Genomic DNA, 18,357 nt, shown 5'->3' on the forward strand with positions numbered 1-18,357 from the left:
ATCACCTAAGGAGTGCGGCTATTTTTTGCATTGATTTTAAAGAAAGTGGAAGGAAGGGGGGTTGTGTAGAAAGAGAAACATCATTGTGTCAGAGACACATCAATTGGTTCCTCCCACATTCACCCTGATTGGGGGTGGGAATTGTTATCTGCGACCCAGCTACCTGCCCTTGACCTGGAATCGAACTCAAGACCCTCTGGTGGGCAGGCCAGCACTCTAACCATTGACCCACGCCAGCCAGGGCAGTAAGTATATATTTTTGAAAGAAATACCTCCATTAATCTCTCAGGTGAAACCTAGCATATTTAGGTAGAAACCATTTTTGTTGTGATTAGAGCTAAATTTGTTGTTTATAGCTAAAGGTTAAAGGATACTTTTCCCCCCTCCTAATTCAGTTATCAGATGAAGCAATAATTGAAATAACATGAATCCCAATGATTTGCTTCTCTTGTAGATAATCTACTAGATTAGTTCTTTTAGCATTCTTTTTCATAAAGGGGTGCGAATTAGTTGAGGTGCACAAGTTGATAATGAGGGTTTTTTTCAGTTTATGGTTTTGTTGCTGACTTATGGAACCTTGGATAAGGATTTAAATTAGGTACTTTAGATTTCACACAAGTAAATTGCAGATGGATTTTAGTTTCTCTCTCAGTTGTGTTAAGATTTATTTGATATTTATGAAATATAGATATCTGACTTAACTATGATATAAATTGTACCTTTGCAAATGGTTGACTTAGCTGTTTGAAATACAACTATGACTGATTGGGAAAAACATTGTTTGGATCAACTAATAAAGTCCATTTTCTTTCTCAAGGACACCAGTCGAAACCTGCGACAAGTAGACCAGATGCTTGGACAGTATCGAGACTATAGTAATGGACACACGGGTGCTATAGAACACGTAAGATGTTTGCATGTTTGTATTTTCTCTTACCTTTTTGGGAATGCAGAGCTGAGTATTAGGGATGTGAGCTAAAGGAGATAATAATTGTTAACAGCTTTAACTTTCAGACTGCTTCACTATTTTGTAGTATAAATTTAGGTTAGCTCATCAGTTAGATTGCCAACTAGATGATATACATTTAGCTTCTATTGAATTTGAAAGTGTTAAGTCAGAGGGGGAAGAACTTAGGACATGAATTAAACTGAGAGTTACTAACTTTGGGCTAACTCTCATGGGGAGGTAAGAATTTTAAGGACAGTAAAAAAATTTTAAAGTAATACATGCTCATTGTTTAAATAATAAAACTCTGGTCTCATAGCCCTTTTGAGTCCCATTCCAAAAAGGTAACAGTTTTGATAGTTTCTTGTATATTTTTCCAAACATTTTCTATGCATGCATAAGCTTACATGTGATTGCTTTATAAACTGTAATCATATGTAATGTTATGCAAACTTTTTCATTTAGTAATATATGTATTATTTTCCATATGACACATTCTTTTGAAATTACATTATACTGCACAGTATAGGTGTATTAAGTTGTTGTTTTTTTTTTGGTATTGTTGTAAATAATGCACCAATTTATGGTTCTAATGTTTTTCTGTAATCATATGTGATTCATGGGAGCAGAGTTGCTGGGTTGAAGGATATGTATACTTACAATATGCTAGATATTTCAAAATTGCCCTCCCAAGGATGTGCCAGTTTGTACTTACTTCACATGGGGATGTAAGAAGGAAACATATCCTTATTCTGAAGTAAAAGGAATATTTTTTATTAATATTTTGTTAATTTAATCTATATTATTTTCTCTTTTGAAATTTGTTAATTCATCTGCAAACTCTTGGAAATCCAATTACATTTATTTCTCTATGTTTTCAATATGAGTTTACACTTTAATAAGACTAGAATTATATTTGTACTATAATGATTGCCATATATATACATATCCTATGTAATAAAAGCCTAATGTGCTAAGTGCCTGGTGGTCCGTTCAGCCAATCAAAGCGTAATATACTAATGATATGCTAAGGCTGCTCAATCGCTCACTGTGACGTGCACTGACCATCAGGGGGCAGACAGTCGACTGGTCGACCAGTCACTATGACATGCACTCACCACCAGCGGGCAGACGCTCAATGCAGGAGCTGCCCCCTGGTAGTCAGTGGGCTCCCACACGGGGAGCTCTGCTCAGCCAGAAGCCAGGCTCATGACTGGCAAGTGCATCGGGGGTGGTGGGAGCCTGGCAGTTGGCAGTTGGACATCTCCCAAGGGCTCCCAGACTGCTAGAGGGCACAGGGCAGGCTGAGGGACCCCCCCCCCCCCGCAACCGAGTGCATGAATTTTATGCACCGGGCCTCTAGTGTATATATATTCAATATATATACTGAATTGTCACATAACTTCCAAGTTATAATTGAAGATTTGGTATTTTCTTTTTATAAAACAGAAGAATAGTTAGCATTATTTGCTTGTAATTAGAAACTAATTGCTTGTGCACAGGGAAATGTATCTTCTGTCATAAGGTTTTTCACTATCATTTAGAAAATAAACTTGGATTTTTTGCAGCTAAAAGATTTTCATGATTTATGATGTATTTGACAGATGGAGCTATAGATTTTGTATATTTGGGTAGCTCATTAAATGCTGTAGATTAAACTACTTTAATAATAATGGGAGTTAATACTCTGCCTTTTAATTTTAGTGAACAATTAAAAACACTAATAGCAGAGAACAATCCTACTTTGTCATAGTGAATATTAGATGCTTGCTTATCGTAGCAAATTTTCTTTGAATTTGCAGTTGGGAAATGAAATTACGAATTAGAGAAACTTCTGTGCAGATAAGCATTTAAAACACAAAGTATGTTCTACTATGGCAGTAAGCCTTTGTGGTAGGCCTTGAGTTGAATAATGCTGAACTCTGGGGGCTTTATATATGGGAAGTAAATACATTCAACAGGTACTTCATTTCCATCTGAGTTGTAAGTACATAGTATGCAAAGCCACTTTATAAAAAATAAGACACAGGAGAGCAAGTGTCTTTCTTTGGCTTCAGACTTTTTCTTAGTTTGGTCTAGAATCTCCTCCTGAATTTCTCCAAATTCTTGTCCTGTTAAAGCAGTTGGTTCTCAGTGATTTTCCCTGCCAACAAACCAGAGGAGTAATGTCACTCATTGCCTGACATTATACTCACTTGATAGAGCAGTGATCTTCATCGCGCCACCTATAAGTTACCTGGGGAGCATCTGCCATAATCTATTGGAAGATGTGCAACTCAGGAAGAGTATTTCTCGCAATAAGTGATTCTGATGGGCTCCTCAATGAAAATTGTTTTCTTAGCATTAAAATATTTACTGTTATGGAATATTTTACACCTAAAAATGAGTATATGTAATGTGCCAAGGATCATGTGATTTATCTGAATCTTTCTATTTATATTCTTTTTTTAAAAACATATTTTTATTGATTTTAGAGAGGAAGGGAGTGAAAGAGAAAGATAGAAATATCAATGATGAGAGAGAATCATTGATTGGTTGCCTCCTGCACACTTCCTACTGGGGATCGAGCCTACAATCCAGGCACGTGCCCTGACTGGGAACCGAAACGTGACCTCCTGGTTCATTGGTCGATGCTCAACCACTGAGCAACACCAGTTGGGCTCTATTTATATTCTTGAAGTCCTTGAAGTACATGGTAGTATTACCCATTTTTTCTTTTCTTTTAATCAATGTGTGCACTCTTTAGGAAGGAACCCTGGAAATTGATGTTTTTATTTTTGAGGCTATGCTACAACCTATACAAGTCCTCTTGCTGTGAAACTTGTTATAAAAAAAAAATCCTATAACAGTTTAATCCGTTTTAACCAGTACTCAACTGTTAAGAATTTCCTCCCTGCTAAATATCTATTGCCTCATTGAAATGAGCATTTCTTTTTTAAAATATAAGGGATTTCCTAGAAAATTAGATCAACTCTTTTGCTCTAGGGAAGACAAGAATTTTTATTATTAACTTAGATTTTATAAATGATTCTATTGCTAAGCCTCAGGACATGGATGTTTTATATATGTATTTAACATAGTTATTTGATTGGGGTTTAATTTTGTGAACATAATTTGCCAGTTGGTGAGAGGGAATATAAATAATCGATATGGTGTTTTCCTCCTGAGATGACCTCACCCAACAAGAGAACTATGAGAATCATTGCTGTTGGTTTTGTGAGGCCTTAGGGTCAAGAGTCATGTTGGGTCATCTTTTTGACTACTTTTCCTTGAAATGTACATAATTTCACTGTTGACCCCTTGAATCTTTCTAACATAGATGTAATTCTTTTAAAAAATATATATTTTATTGATTTTTTTTACAGTGAGGAAGGGAGAGGGGTAGAGAGTTAGAAACATTGATGAGAGAGAAACATCAATCAGCTGCCTCCTGCACACTCCCTACTGGGGATGTGCCCGCACCCAAGGTACATGCCCGCAATCAAGGTATATGCCCTTGACCAGAATCGAACCTGGGACCCTTCAGTTCGCAGGCCGATGCTCTATCCACTGAGCCAAGCCAGTTAGGGCCATAGATTTAATTCTTTGCTTATAGTATGTGAAGTTAAGCAGTGTTAGAGGGTAGCAGGGCATCTGTGGTGTTTTGTAGAGAAGCAGCACCTGCCTTTTCACAGTTTCTCTGGGAATTTCTCTGTAAGCTTAGCATATCCCAGGTGCTTTTAAACTATCAACTCATTTAATTCTCTCATCAATCCTGTTAGGTAGATACTATTATTTTCCTCATTTATAAGATAAAAAACTGGGGCACAGAATGGTTGCTAACTTGCCCATAGTCTCCTAGCTAGTCAGTGACAGAGTCTACGATGTTATTCTAAAACCTAGTGCCTGGATTCATTTACCTCATTTACCTCATGGTTGCTCACATTTTTGTGATGTTGTGAATCTATATTTCTGAAAATTGGGGGTTTGAATTCAAAGCTTAAAGGGTTATATAATTCACATTGATAAACTAGATTTTGGAGATTACCTTAACTGATTGAAAAACAGAAGCCCATTGTCACACAGTCATTAGTGTTGTAGCTGGTGCTGTGTCAGAAATTAGAGTTAGATGGAACAAATACAGAAACAGAATTGGGAAGAAATCTGGTGCTGAGCTAGGACTGGCATGGACAGATTGTCAAGGCTGGCAGTTTTGGCTGGCACTTAGGCAACATGGTGGATTCTGCAGCTTCCCTACACCAGCATTGATTTCCCCTTTTCTCCCAAGTAACAACCATTGATTTTTCACTATTCCAGCCAATGAGCCATATTTAGTTGGATACAATGACATAGGGTCTTTGGGCTCCTTGACTTTCATAACCTTAAAGAAGGGTCATTATTTCTCATTCTGTAAATTTCTTGGGAGGTCTGAGAACATTTGGGTCAAAGAGGACCTGTGGGGAAGGTTTTAGTTAAAAGCTTATTTTAAACATTTGTTATATAGTGCAATTGAATAGCTTGGTGTTTAGAACATTTCTAGAACTCTGTGTTCCTATTCATAAGACAACAGGGACTGTTTTTGAGTTAATGCTATAAAAATGGAATGCCCTCAAGAAAGAATATTCAACATAAAACGTTAATGCTTTCTGCAGTGGAAGTGTAGCTGATGATACTAGAGTAGTTCATATTGGGTATAAAAGCAAAATACAGTTCCCTTGATTCAGATCAGCTGATTTATTCATTTTTAAGGTAAAGATGGGTGAAAATATAGTAATAGCAAATTAAGCCTTAGAGGCTTGCATTAATAGGTAATTTTTCTCCTAATTAAGTGTTCTGTTTAAAATTTCTTTTGGGAGTAATAGGATGTTACCATCTGGCACATGAACTTTGGAAGAATTTAAATGTTAAATAGTAAACTCCAGGTTTTTGTTCTATTCGGTGGGTTTCAGTTGTCAAATATACTGAGTGACACCCTAACGTTAATGGTTTAGAGCCAGGCACAAGCCACTTGTAATCTCTCAAAGCTGAAGGCATGTGCCCCTTTCTCTCTGGCCAGGTTTTACTAGTTGTCCTGATGTTGAGAACTAGTCACAGTCTTTTAATAACTTTAATGTTAGATAGTAAGAGTCTACGAGTAAGAACTTGTAATCGAACAATTACAGTCTGCTGGCTTCTTTTTGTAAATACATTTCAAATCTTAGAAATTAGGTTCTTAGAATTCTGTTTAAAATTTTATTACCAAGTCTCACATGAAACATCTGGATAAGAGAATATTTTTTACAGACTTTTGCTTTGAGTCTAGAGGAAAAATGTAGATTTTGGAATCAGACTTCAAATTGAATTTTGATTTTTCTGCTAGAAACCATTTAGTTACTTTGGGCAAGCTACTAAACCACCTCTATGTTCATGAGTAAATTGTCTGCCCACCCAAAATACAGTAATATACTATTAAGGGTACCTTCCATTTTACATAGTAGTAATGCTTCAGTTTTTTTCGGTCTAATATCGAATGAGCAGAGGTAAAAGAATAGATTTAACATGTAAATGAAGCATTTATAGCAGATTGTGAAAATGTCATTGCATGTTTTGTGATGTGGGAAAGAGAGAAATGGAATCATCACTTGGTCTGTGGTGATATTGTCATGCTAGACTCTAAGAATCTGCACTTTAAAAAAAATTTCTTTTTTTTTTTAATTTCAGAGAGAGAAAAAGAGAGGGAGATAGAGATAGACACATCAATGAGAGAGAAACATCGATCGACTGCCTCCTGCTTGCCCCCTGCTGGGGATCGAGCCCGCAAACCGGGCATGTGCCCTAATCAGGAATTGACCTTCTGGTTCATAGGTTGACATTCACCCACTGAGCCACACTGGCTGGGCAAGAATCTGCACCTTCGGAATCAGTACCACAGTCTCCTGTGGAGCATTGTTTTCATTTCAGCATAATAGCATACTGAATTAATGTTAAATTGAGCTTTATTAGTGTTGTTTTATTTTATTTAACTTCAAGTTTTAGTTTGCTTTTGCACCTAGTTAGGAGTTATAATCCTAAAACATTTGAAGAAACTTTTATTATTTTACATTTTGTCTCTTCATCTCTTTGATTTTGTGTTTCAGGAGTGATCAGGTTAGTTTCATGCATCATGCTTAGATTTTGTGCAGTGTCTGTTGTGTTATTGCTACTTTAAGTGTATATTTTAATTCTGTTACATTTTTAGTTTTGTATTGTAGATGGAGGACATGTTTTTGCCTTGATATTAAAAAAATCTTTATCCTGTTTATTTACTTTTGCATTTCATTTTTTGGTCTTTATCAGCCTGTTCATCTGTTCAATGGCTTTTGATATACCTTTTAAAGTTTAAAATGAAGTTGTCAAATAGTTTATCTTCTGATGATTAATTTCTCTTGTTCTGCAATATTTTTCCCTATGTTCCATGGTGGCTTTCCCCCCCATTTTTGTTAACGGGTTGTGTGAGTGTGTGTGTAAGTTTATTTTGTTCATCAGCTTTTAGTTACAGCTCAGGATTTGTTAGCAAAGAAGCCTACATAAAAAGGATGCTGGCATACTCTGCCTCTGGCATCAGTAGATAAGATTATTTTGGATCAACTCTCTTACTCTGAACAACTAGAAAGGCCAAAAAAAAAAAAAAGTAAAAAATAGTATTACGAATGCATCAGAGACCTACCAAAGCGGTGAGGCCTTTTGTAGTAAAAATCTGGCATAAATGGAACTCCTTTCTTCCATCTACACCGTAGTCGATTTCAGAAGAGGCTGGAAGCAGAAAGGCTAAGATCAGAACTATCAATAGACTCAAAAGGCTGGGAGATCAAAACTGGAGTTCAGCAACCCTCCAGCTTTCAACTGGGACTCCAGACAGGGAATGAGTAAGAGACATGGTGAAGTGAAAATAAGAGAAGCGATAAACTGAAGATAGACTAGCCCTTCAGTGGTTCTCAACCTTCCTAATGCCGCGACCCTTTAATACAGTTCCTCATGTTGTGGTGACCCCCAACCATAAAATTATTTTCGTTGCTACTTCATAACTGTAATTTTGCTACTGTTATGAATCGTAATGTAAATATCTGATATGCAGGATGTATTTAGGCGACCCCCGTGAAAGGGTCGTTCGACCCCCAAAGGGGTCTCGACCCACAGGTTGAGAACCACTGCCTTATAGGGACAGAAGCCCAGCTTTGGATCATCTTAATTCCTAATTGGATAAGGCGATTTGGGATTCCTAGTGACCTTAGCCTGACTTCCTGCTAGAAGCAAAACCAGATTTCTCCTGAAGGAAGTTGTCATCATCCAGAGCTTTAAATGGTCTCTATAATTTTTAATATATAATGTCTATCACCTGATAAAAAAATATCCAGGCATATGAAATTATAAGAGGTGACTGAAAACCAAGGGAAACCATAAACAATAGACAATAGAAATATATATGGGACTATAAAATTATTATGCTTAATCTTTGCAAGAAATTAAAAGCTTGAGAATTTTGACAAAGAATTGGAAACTATCAAAAAAAACCCAACCCACAAATGATAATTTCAGAAACTGAAAAATATAATTTAAAAAATCAATTAACTAAAACCCTTAATAGGTGGATTAAACATCAGTTTGTATGCAGTTAAAGAGAGAATTTTGAATCAAAAGATTGGCCAGCATACATTATCCAAAAAGAATGGAGGAATGAAATGATGAAAAATATAGAAGCACATAGGAAACATGATAAAAAGCTCTAACTTAAATGCAGCTGGATTTTCAGGAGAGGGGAGAAAGAGTGGACATCAACAAGGTCTGAAGGGATGATGGCTGAGAATGTACAACACAATATCAGGCTATAGATTCAAGGATCTCTATGAGTCAAAAATGGGATAACTACAAATAAAAGTGTACATGGTAATATCATAGTAAAACCATTGACAAAGTCCAAGAGAAAAATCTTGAAAATAGCCAGAGCTAAAAAAGGCAGATTACCTTCAAAAGTAGCAATAATAAGAAATGATAGCTGACTTTGCTTCCAAAAGTATAGTGACATCAGGCTTAGCTTGAAAGATGTGAATAATAAAGAAAAAAAAAACCACAGGAAAAGTTAATAGAGCTGGTTCTGTCATTGACTTGTGTGAACTAAAATCATTTTCCATTTCTAATCCTTTTCTGAGGTTACAGATTGGATTTGAGGTTTTTAACTTTAACATTATTTAATTTTATTCTGAGCCTTTGTCATAGATTATTGATATTCTCCTTTGTGTTCATTGTGTAAGACTTCTGATCTAGGTAATATGTTATAGTTCTCTTTTATTTATATGTAAATTACTCTCAAGATCGATGTTGCTTCTCCCAGGGCCTCATCTGTATGTTTCCCTGGATTGATAGGCTGGGTCCTACAGTTGTAAACATGCAGGCATGTTATGGCAATTTAGGGAAGCAGGGGACAGAATGTATAGAAATAGTAGCCTTTAGCCTTTTTTTTTTTTTTAGAAATGAGGGTAACAATTGAGGTAGATTCCTGAAATTCTAACTGCTTCTTTTAATCCAGACTGTTTTAACCTTGGTTTTTTAGAAGAGTTAAATCCAAAATGAAGAAGGATTTGCTCACTTGTGCTTCATATTGTCTCACTTGTGCTTTCTCTTCAACTGCAGCTACTTTCTTTCTGCATAGTTCCCCAAGGAAGTCACCTTGTTCTCCCCATAGCGGTTCTGTCTTTTACTTCTGTCTGAGTTTAGGAGACCCTGTCTTTTCAATCAATTGTTTTGTTCCAACATTCTCTTTAACAAGTTACAGATAACTTGTTATGTGGTTCATGCATTATTTTTATTAGCATTATTTCTTATTCATCCTTGGATAAGATATCTAGACCTGAAGTTTCAGGGTATGTGGATTTTCCTCAGCTTTACTCTTTGTTCCGGTGAGTTTCAGTTTAATACTCTTTTTGAGTATATAGCTATGTACAAGTGTAGGCATTATTTTAGTATTTAGTGTGTTTTTATTCAATGTAACTCTATAGGTCTAAAAAGATATCTTCTTTTATAACCTGCTGGTCGACTCCCTAATGATCTGAAGAGAGAATGTGAACAACTGTAATCTCTAGTGTGTACTATCACACTGACATCAGGCCATGTAGTTTCCTGGAAATTTAAATCTTTAAAATTTTTTTTTCTTTTTTGATTAAGGTATTACATATGTGTCCTTATCGCCCCATTGTCCCCCCACCCCCCGCCCCACTCATGCCCTCACCCCCCTGTTGTCTGTGTCCATTGGTTAGGCTTATAGAAATTTAAATCTTTGAATAATGAAAGATGTTCTGGTATAGAGTTGGGTAGTACACACTGTTTCCAGAGCAGCCCTCACTGTGACAGCTGTTCAGTTTCCTGTTTATTTCAGATCTGGGGTTTCTGAAGGAATGGAGGAAGGCTTTCTTTCTTTTCAGTTGTGTTGGCCTTGCTATGTTTCTAAGCATGGGTGGCAGGTCAGTTAGACATTGGTATCTGGTTTTGTAAGCCTGGACATCTCATTCATTCATTTATTTATTTATATGTTTTTATTGATTTTTAAAAAAATATATTTTATTGATTTTTTACAGAGAGGAAGGGTGAGGGATAGAGAGTTAGAAACATCGATGAGAGAGAAACATCGATCAGCTGCCTCCTGCACACCTCCTACTGGGGATGTGCCCGCAACCAAGGTTCATGCCCTTGGCCAGAATCGAACCTGGAACCTTTCATTCCGCACGCCGACGCTCTATCCACTGAGCCAAACCGGTTAGGGCTGATTTTTTTAGAGAGAGAGAAAAGGAGAGGGATAGAGAGATAGAAACATGGATGAGAGAGAAACATCATCAATTGACTGCCTTCTGCAGACCCCCTACTGGGGATTGAGCCCGAAACCCAGGTGTGTACCCTGACCAGGAATCGAACCAGTAACCTCTTGGTTCCTGGGTCGACCCTCAACTGCTGGGCCATACCAGGTGGGCTAGACATCACTTTTCCATTCTGGTAATAAAAGGATGGAATAGGTAGTGACAGATGCTGTTTAAAACCTGATGTTAGACTTGGTTCTTAATATATTTATGTTTACTATTTTTATATTTCCTAACATCACTTAGTTCGAAATTTTCTCTGATATAAATTCTCTTTCAGAACCCAGATATTTGAAAAATAGCTTTTAAATTGTCTAGTCTATTTGTATTTGGAAATTGTTTAAAGAGAATAAATCTCCCTTCATTATATTCTTTAATTTAGTTAAAAGAAAGCTTGGAGCAATCAATAGGCCAACTGCGGAGTCAGCGTTTATTGAGAAACTCAGGAGGGAGAAGTATTTCTGTTACGAGTCTGAGTGCAAGTGACTTTGATGGTGGCACTGTGACAGGTAAACGCTACAGAAGTTCTGAAAATCCCTTTCATTTAAAAAATATTCCCGAAGTGCATAGTGGATCTATTTAATCTTTGGATAATTACAACCCATACATAAATTCATACAAATAAGGTATTAAAGAAGCAGTCAGCTATGGTCTAGTGAATATTAAAAAGTATGTCTAACAGTACTCTGTTCTTGTGAGTCTACTGCTTTTGTTGTTCTCGGACTCCATAGACCATGCAGAGCTTTACCTGACAACACTAGGGTTGAAGCATCTGCCATCAATCAAAACAAAAATAGGATCTAGTGATATTAGTAGATTTCTGGATTAGGAATCCTAGTTTCATAGTTTTTCAAATCTCTCATTATGAAATATCCTATGACACTTGTTAAGAACAGGTGATCTTTATACTTGGTGTGCAGCTAGAATTCAATGGCTGGATTAAAGGTGAAAACACTTAGTTTGTCTGTAATTAATCTTACTTGTACTTTTCTGCAGCACTGAGATTTATGTTTGAATAAACAAGACTTAGGCTAGAAAAGAGTAAAAAAGTCTCCAGTGAAGAGAGGTGATTTAGGTAGAGTGCACATCAGCAGCTCACATTGTTAATACTGCTATTGATCCCGATAATAAGGATTACAAATAGGACACAATCAGCTATTCTTCTTTATGTAGTTAGTTTTTATTGATCTTTAAATGCCATTTATATGTTAGATTCATTAACTTGTTATTTGAAAAATTCTGTTATAGTAGTATTATATTAGTAATATTATATTAATATTATTTTACATTAAATTATATTTAATTATACTACTATTAAATTCTGTTATAGTAGTATTTATATTAGATATAAAAGTTATTTTTATTTAGCAGTTATTTTTGTGTAAGAGAAAATATATTGCTTCTTTGAAAAGTATAGCAAATTAGAACTTTTGACATATTCTATTTTCAGCATATTTTTGTTCATTTGATCAGCTTTAAGAGCAAGATTAGTGCCAATTTTGTGGAATTTTATGGCTACAGTAACATACTTGGGGGAATAGGCTGGGCTAAGGGCACATGTGTATATTCATATCTGCTATGTACTTACTGATAAAATTTTAGATCGTTTCCTCTTATGCAGCATTTTTATCCTCTTCCTTTTCTTTCATTCATAAAGAAAGCCACCGTTTTCCACCTACCTCACCTCTCAAGGACTATGGGGATCAACAGGGTAGTAAACGAATTAGATCCAGAGCTGGTGTCCGATTTGTTCGGGAGACTGAGAACGTGGGCCAGGTACTTTGTACCATTCGGTACTCCGTATTCCTTACCTTTCTATATAAATGACTGACACTTGAATTCTATGACTACATTTGAACCAGAGTTTCATCACCAGTAACTTTGTACTGATTTTTTTTAAACAAGTAAACTATTTTATTTTCAATGTACTAATCATCATCATATATTTATTTAGAATTTTGTTATGGAGGATTATATTTTGTAGACCAATTTAAAAGTGAGTTTACTTTGACATGTTTTGTTTCCTTGTTCAGCTGGGTCACTCTTCTGTAAGCCTTGCTAAGTGAGCTACTTTCTGTTTTGCTAAGTTTGGTTTAGTAGGAACAGTTAGTCCTTGTGTGGTTAACCTGTTGATTTTTCAATTAGTGTTTTTTCTGATTGTTGAGTCATCAAGGGAGCCACTTTCTGTTAAGTAAGAAATTCCATACTTTTTCTATATGTTCACTAAAATTTCAGAAGTATTCATCCTATGGAAATACTTCTTTTTCTGCTTCTTTAAATTTCTCTGCAAGAGCTGAACAAACATTTTTGTTGTTGTTGTCCTGGGTAGCTACATTAATTATATAAGGACTAGGGGATTTTGCTGACTTTGACATCTTTGTTTTGGTTGTTTTAGGACTGAGGGTTCCCATTTTGTCAGTATACTCATCTGTAGCTTTCACTTGTTATTGCGTAAAATAAAGAGATAACAAAACCAGGTGCATTAGAAGACACCTTGTAGAAACTTTTCCTTCACTATGTTATTTTTTGGTAGTTATAACTTGTTAGCACAAATGATATGATTAAACCTAGAGCAGAGAACAATATCCTAACATTACTTATTTAATCTTTCATTCTATTTGTTTATGTTCCTCTATCCTGTTAAAGTTCTTGTGCTTGGAAACAATGATGAGCAAAAACCTTGTATTTTCATGGAGCTTAAAATCTAGTGGGAGCTAGATATTAATCAAATAAGTGCACAAATACATCCATAATTATGTGCAGAGATGCATGTTCTAACAGAAAGAGGCATAAGGCTATGGGAATGTATACTAGCGGCACCTGCCCCAGTCAGGGAAGGCTTCTTGAAAACAAATGGCTGATGAGCTGAGATCCAAAGGTTCAGTAAGAGTCATTTAAGGTAGAACAAATACCTTGACAGGAAGGAGGATAGTGCTTATGAGTAAATTAAAGAAGGCCATGTGGCTAAAGATATATGAAGCACTGAGAACATGCATAGCCTTGTAAAGGAGTGACAACTATTTTGCAAAGTTTGCTCTGGCTCCAGTGTTGAAAATGGAGTCAATGTGGGCAAACCAATTAGGAAGATATTGCTGTATTCTGGGTGGAGATGATGGTCACTTGGAGTAGGAGAAATGGAGTTGGAAAGAAGGGGGTAGATTTAAAAGCTATTTGCTGGACAAAATGAAAGGTATTGAAGATCAGATGACCATGTGAGGAAGGTGGGATGAGTGAAATGGGGGTGACAAAGATGAGTCCTAAAATTCTGTTTTCCAAAATGGGAAAATCATGATGGTAAAACCTGTGTATTGTCTGTTGTTCATCCACTGTATCACCTACCTCCATTCCTTTCTCTTTCATTGTTCTTCCTTATTTTAAGTCCATTCTCTTAAGGTGACCTTTAGCTCCACATGACTGTGTACATCTTAATGCCCCCGTGCGACATTTGTGGTTTTGTTTATTTATCTGTCTTCCATGTTAAATTGTGAGCCACTTGTTTCCCAGCACAATAATTGGCACTGATTAGTTGCTCAACGTTCATTTGTTAAAAACAAATCAATTTATTGTTTCTGCAAGTTTATACAAAACTTAAAAATTTTTTATTATAAATTATAAAATACACATACATATATAGATAAATATTTGCAATTAAAAGTACAATAATATGAATGAAAATCCATGTAATCATCACCCAGGCCAAGAAACAGATCGTTGTTGTACCCCCAAAGCCTCTTTTTAATTTCCTCTTTCCCCATGTGCTATCAACTACCTTGATGTTTATGTTAACCATTATCTTGCTTTTTTAAAAGAAATCATTTTTACTACTTACATTGTATTTATCTCAATGGAATAATACTGTAGACCTTCTTTTGTAACTTGCTTTTTCCATCCGATGTTATGCTTTTGACATTCAGCCTTACTAATGTGTAGGTAGGTTTGATCATTTTCACTGCTGTAGGATGCACGGCTGAAGGAATATACTGGAATTTATTTGTTCCAATTCTATTTTTAATGGACTTTTGGTTTGTTTTCACTGTTCTCATTACGAGCAGTGCTGCTCCAAACATTTTTTTACGTGGTTCATAGTGTATATGTGGGCACGTTTCGCTGTAGCCTGGGTTGGCACGCTGCAGGGTGTGGTCTACTTGAATAAGGTTCTGTTGTAGCACAGCCTTGTTCATTGGTTTATGGCTACTTCTGTGCTATAACAGAAGAGTTGAGTAATTGTGGCAGAGACCATATAGCTCGAAAACCTGAAATATTTGCTATTGTACCCTTTACAGAAAAAGTTTACTTACCCCTTTTCTACGGTATCTCTAAGGAGTGGAGTTATTATACTATAAAGATGTGATGGTTAATATTATATATTACTTTTTAAAAATTGCTTTTCTTTGGAAAGAAAATTTTATTTCGTTTAGAGTAGACATTAAATTTTATTCAGTCTTAATAACATTATAAAATTTGGGCCTTATTACAAAGAACAAGTTCTTATTCTTTACCCTCAGTGAGTCTTCATGGAAAATTCAACAGAATCCTAAATGGATAATTATGTTCTGCCTTTCCTAGCTTCATGCTTTTCATCAGTCCCTCCGAGACCTCAGCAGTGAACAAGTTCGCCTTGGAGATGATTTCAACCGGGAGCTTGCCAGAAGATGCAGGTAAAGGCAGAGTATGGTTTTCACTGGAGGCATGAATTATTCGAAGAATGAAATTGGTTTTATAATTTACATGTTTACATGAATTTAAAAAACTGAACTGTGTTTTTGTACTAAAACAGTTCAAGTCCTTTTGAATTTAGAATGTATCATGATGACTCAATGTTAGACACATTAATTTCATATTTTAACTTATTACAATGGAATGCTGACGCTGCAGAGAGAGACATTGTAGAACCTTATCAAAAAGGTAGATTTACAAAAACATTGAAGAGAGAGAGATGGAGACAGACAGACAGACATACACAGAGACCACCTGACTGGTAATGGAGCTATAAAATAAAAAGCATAATGTGGATTTTGTTGATCAATGGACATGGCACATTGTAGAATCTGATATTTTAGTTTTCAGTTGAAATCTTCAAAAATCACTGGTTTATATCTGCCCAGTCTGTGCAATTTGTCAATTCTGAGTAGTCCCCAAGAAGTACAGCTTCATTTAAAATTTCTTTACTGTCTTTTCATTTGCATCATCAGACAGAACAGTTGGTTTTCACTTGGAGGCCATCTTTTTAAAAAAAACAAAGATTTTGTATCCCTTCTCAAGAGTTACAATCTGTGTAACAATGATTAGAGAATAGCAAAGCTGATTTGAAATTTGTTTACAAGTTCACTTGCTAACTCCCACTCCAGCTAATGAAATCATTCCACACACCAATTTGGTGTTGTGATAGCAAAAGGAGTCAAAACTATAACTGTTGATAGATTTGGAAGATGGCGACCGGCAGGAAGATAGGGAGGGAGAGAGTGTGAGAGAGTGAGGGAGCGATAGAGGAGTGTGTGGACGTGTGTGGTGTGTGTGCGTATGAGCTAGGGACAGTTAGATTCTGCAGGTCTTCCAAGGGGTTGCCAAACCGAGCAGTCTTAGACGGCGGAGCCCCACTCCCAACGTGGACACTCCTGGGCGGCCAGCACGGGCACAGAGACCACGCCATCTTGAGAAACAGAGCTGCTTGAGACTAGGATCCTGGCTTCAGCACCACCCAGTCTGGTCTCAGATGCAAACCAGGACCCTGCTATGGGGACAGAGACCTGCGACCACTGGGGACAGAGACCTGCGACCACAGCTGCAGACCCACAGACACCAAGAATTCAGACATCCTGGCTGCAGATTTCTGTGAGTCACAGAGCCTATCCCCCTCCCCGCAGGCTCGCGGGCAGCGCCATAGTAACTGATAGACCCGCCCCTCGGATGGGCACAGTGCTGCTACAGGAATTTGAGCCTGGGAGCACGCGGACACTGGGAATCTGTTCCCTGCAACACAATTGGGCGACCAAACCTGAAGCCCATGCAGAGCGGCAGTGCCACCTGACTTCGATTCTCAGCAAGCACACACTGAAGTCTGTTTCCCGCAGCGCAGGAGCGGACCTCCTGCCGACACAGTGCTCTGTGCAACCCAGTCCCCCAAGCTGACCAGGACCCTCATTCTCCGGGTGGGAGGCAGCACTAAGCACCAGTGACTTGACTCTGTTTCTTATTACGTACGCCTTGGATCCCTGACTCCCAGTGCATTCACACTAAGAGCCAGTGACTCCAATTCTTGGTGCATGCGCACACAGGGACCCTGATTCTCAGCACGAGGCCACGCGAAGCAACAGAGACTCTGATACTGGATTCTTGGGGAACTCTGACTCCTAGCACACGCTAGGGGACTCTGATTTTCAACACACGCAAGGGAGCGGAGGTCTCTGTTTCAGCGCGGTGCAGGTAGGGTCCCTGATTCTAGGTGCGCACATGAGGCCACACTGAGCGCTGGTAACGCTGACACTGGGCGAGCCTGGTTCCCACCAACCCAAGGCAGCCACATATCTTAGTGTTGGAGCTCATCAGTAACACTAGGGTGGTGCAAAGCTCCCACTGCACATGGTCCAGGCCCATGCAACTCAACGTTTGAACCTTCTGGTGATAGTCAGAATGGGGAGACGACACAATCCCCAGAGGAAAGAAAATGAGGAGTTGTCAAGAAAGAAAATTAGTGAAATTGAAGCATGCAACATGACAGAAAAAGAATTCAGAGTAATGGTTGTACAATTCATTCACTGGATGGATGAGAAAATCAACAACCTATGCAACAATCAGGAAGAAATGAAAAGTGATGTAGCTACAATCAGTAACACCATGGAAGGTTTCAACAGTAGACTAGAAGAAGCAGAGGACCGAATTAGTGAGTTAGAAGATAAGGTAGAGAAACAAGCTCAATCTGAACAGCAACTGGAGAAAAAAATTAAAAAGCAGGAGGAGAGCCTAAGGGAGCTTTGGGACAACATGAAACAAAGTACCATATGCATAATAGGGCTGCCAGAAGGACAAGAAGAGCAGCAAGGATTAGAAAATCTATTTGAAGAAATAATGACAGAAAACTCCCCAGATATGGGGAGGAAAAAAGTTACGCAAGTACAGAGAGTCCCAAGCAAGATGAATCCCAAAAGACCCACACCAAGACACGTCATAATTACAATGGCAAATGTTCACGACAGAATCTTAAGGCTGCAAGAGAGAGACAGAGAGTTACCTACAAAGGATCCCCCATCAGATTATCAAATGATTTCTCAACATAAACACATCAAGCTAGAAGGGAATGGAAGGAGGTATACAAAGAGTGGCAAAGGAAAGGACTGAATCCAAGAATAATCTATCCAGGAAGACTATCAATCAAAATTGAAGGGGAAATCAGGAGCTTCACAGACAAAAAAAGGGTAAGGCTTATCACTACCAAGCCAACAATGCAAGAAATGCTAAAGGGAATGCTGTAAAAAGAAGAAATAAAAAGGGAAGAAAGAACACAGGCACAAAAATAAAAATGACTACAAACAAGTACCTTTCAATAATAACTTTAAACGTAAATGGACTAAA

General features: G+C 37.4%; 1 protein-coding gene across 7 annotated transcripts in view; it reads left to right on the forward strand.

Annotated features, from left to right (window-relative positions):
* CEP128 (centrosomal protein 128kDa) overlaps positions 1–18,357 on the forward strand; it is a 342,764-nt gene that overhangs the window by 18,134 nt on the left and 306,273 nt on the right. For 5 of the 7 annotated variants that reach the window (XM_005860142.2, XM_014534684.1, XM_014534685.1 and 2 more), the window contains 4 exons: positions 818–904; positions 11,171–11,297; positions 12,446–12,564; positions 15,355–15,446. In XM_005860142.2, coding sequence (XP_005860204.2) covers positions 818–904; positions 11,171–11,297; positions 12,446–12,564; positions 15,355–15,446 — 425 coding nt within the window. Of the gene's footprint in view, positions 1–206; positions 246–817; positions 905–11,170; positions 11,298–12,445; positions 12,565–15,354; positions 15,447–18,357 lie in introns of those variants that run through there. The other 2 variants (XM_014534686.1, XM_014534687.1) reach the window with 2 other exon arrangements.

Source organism: Myotis brandtii, unplaced genomic scaffold (genome assembly GCF_000412655.1).
Source record: "Myotis brandtii unplaced genomic scaffold, ASM41265v1 scaffold132, whole genome shotgun sequence".
NCBI classification, from domain to species: domain Eukaryota; kingdom Metazoa; phylum Chordata; class Mammalia; order Chiroptera; family Vespertilionidae; genus Myotis; species Myotis brandtii.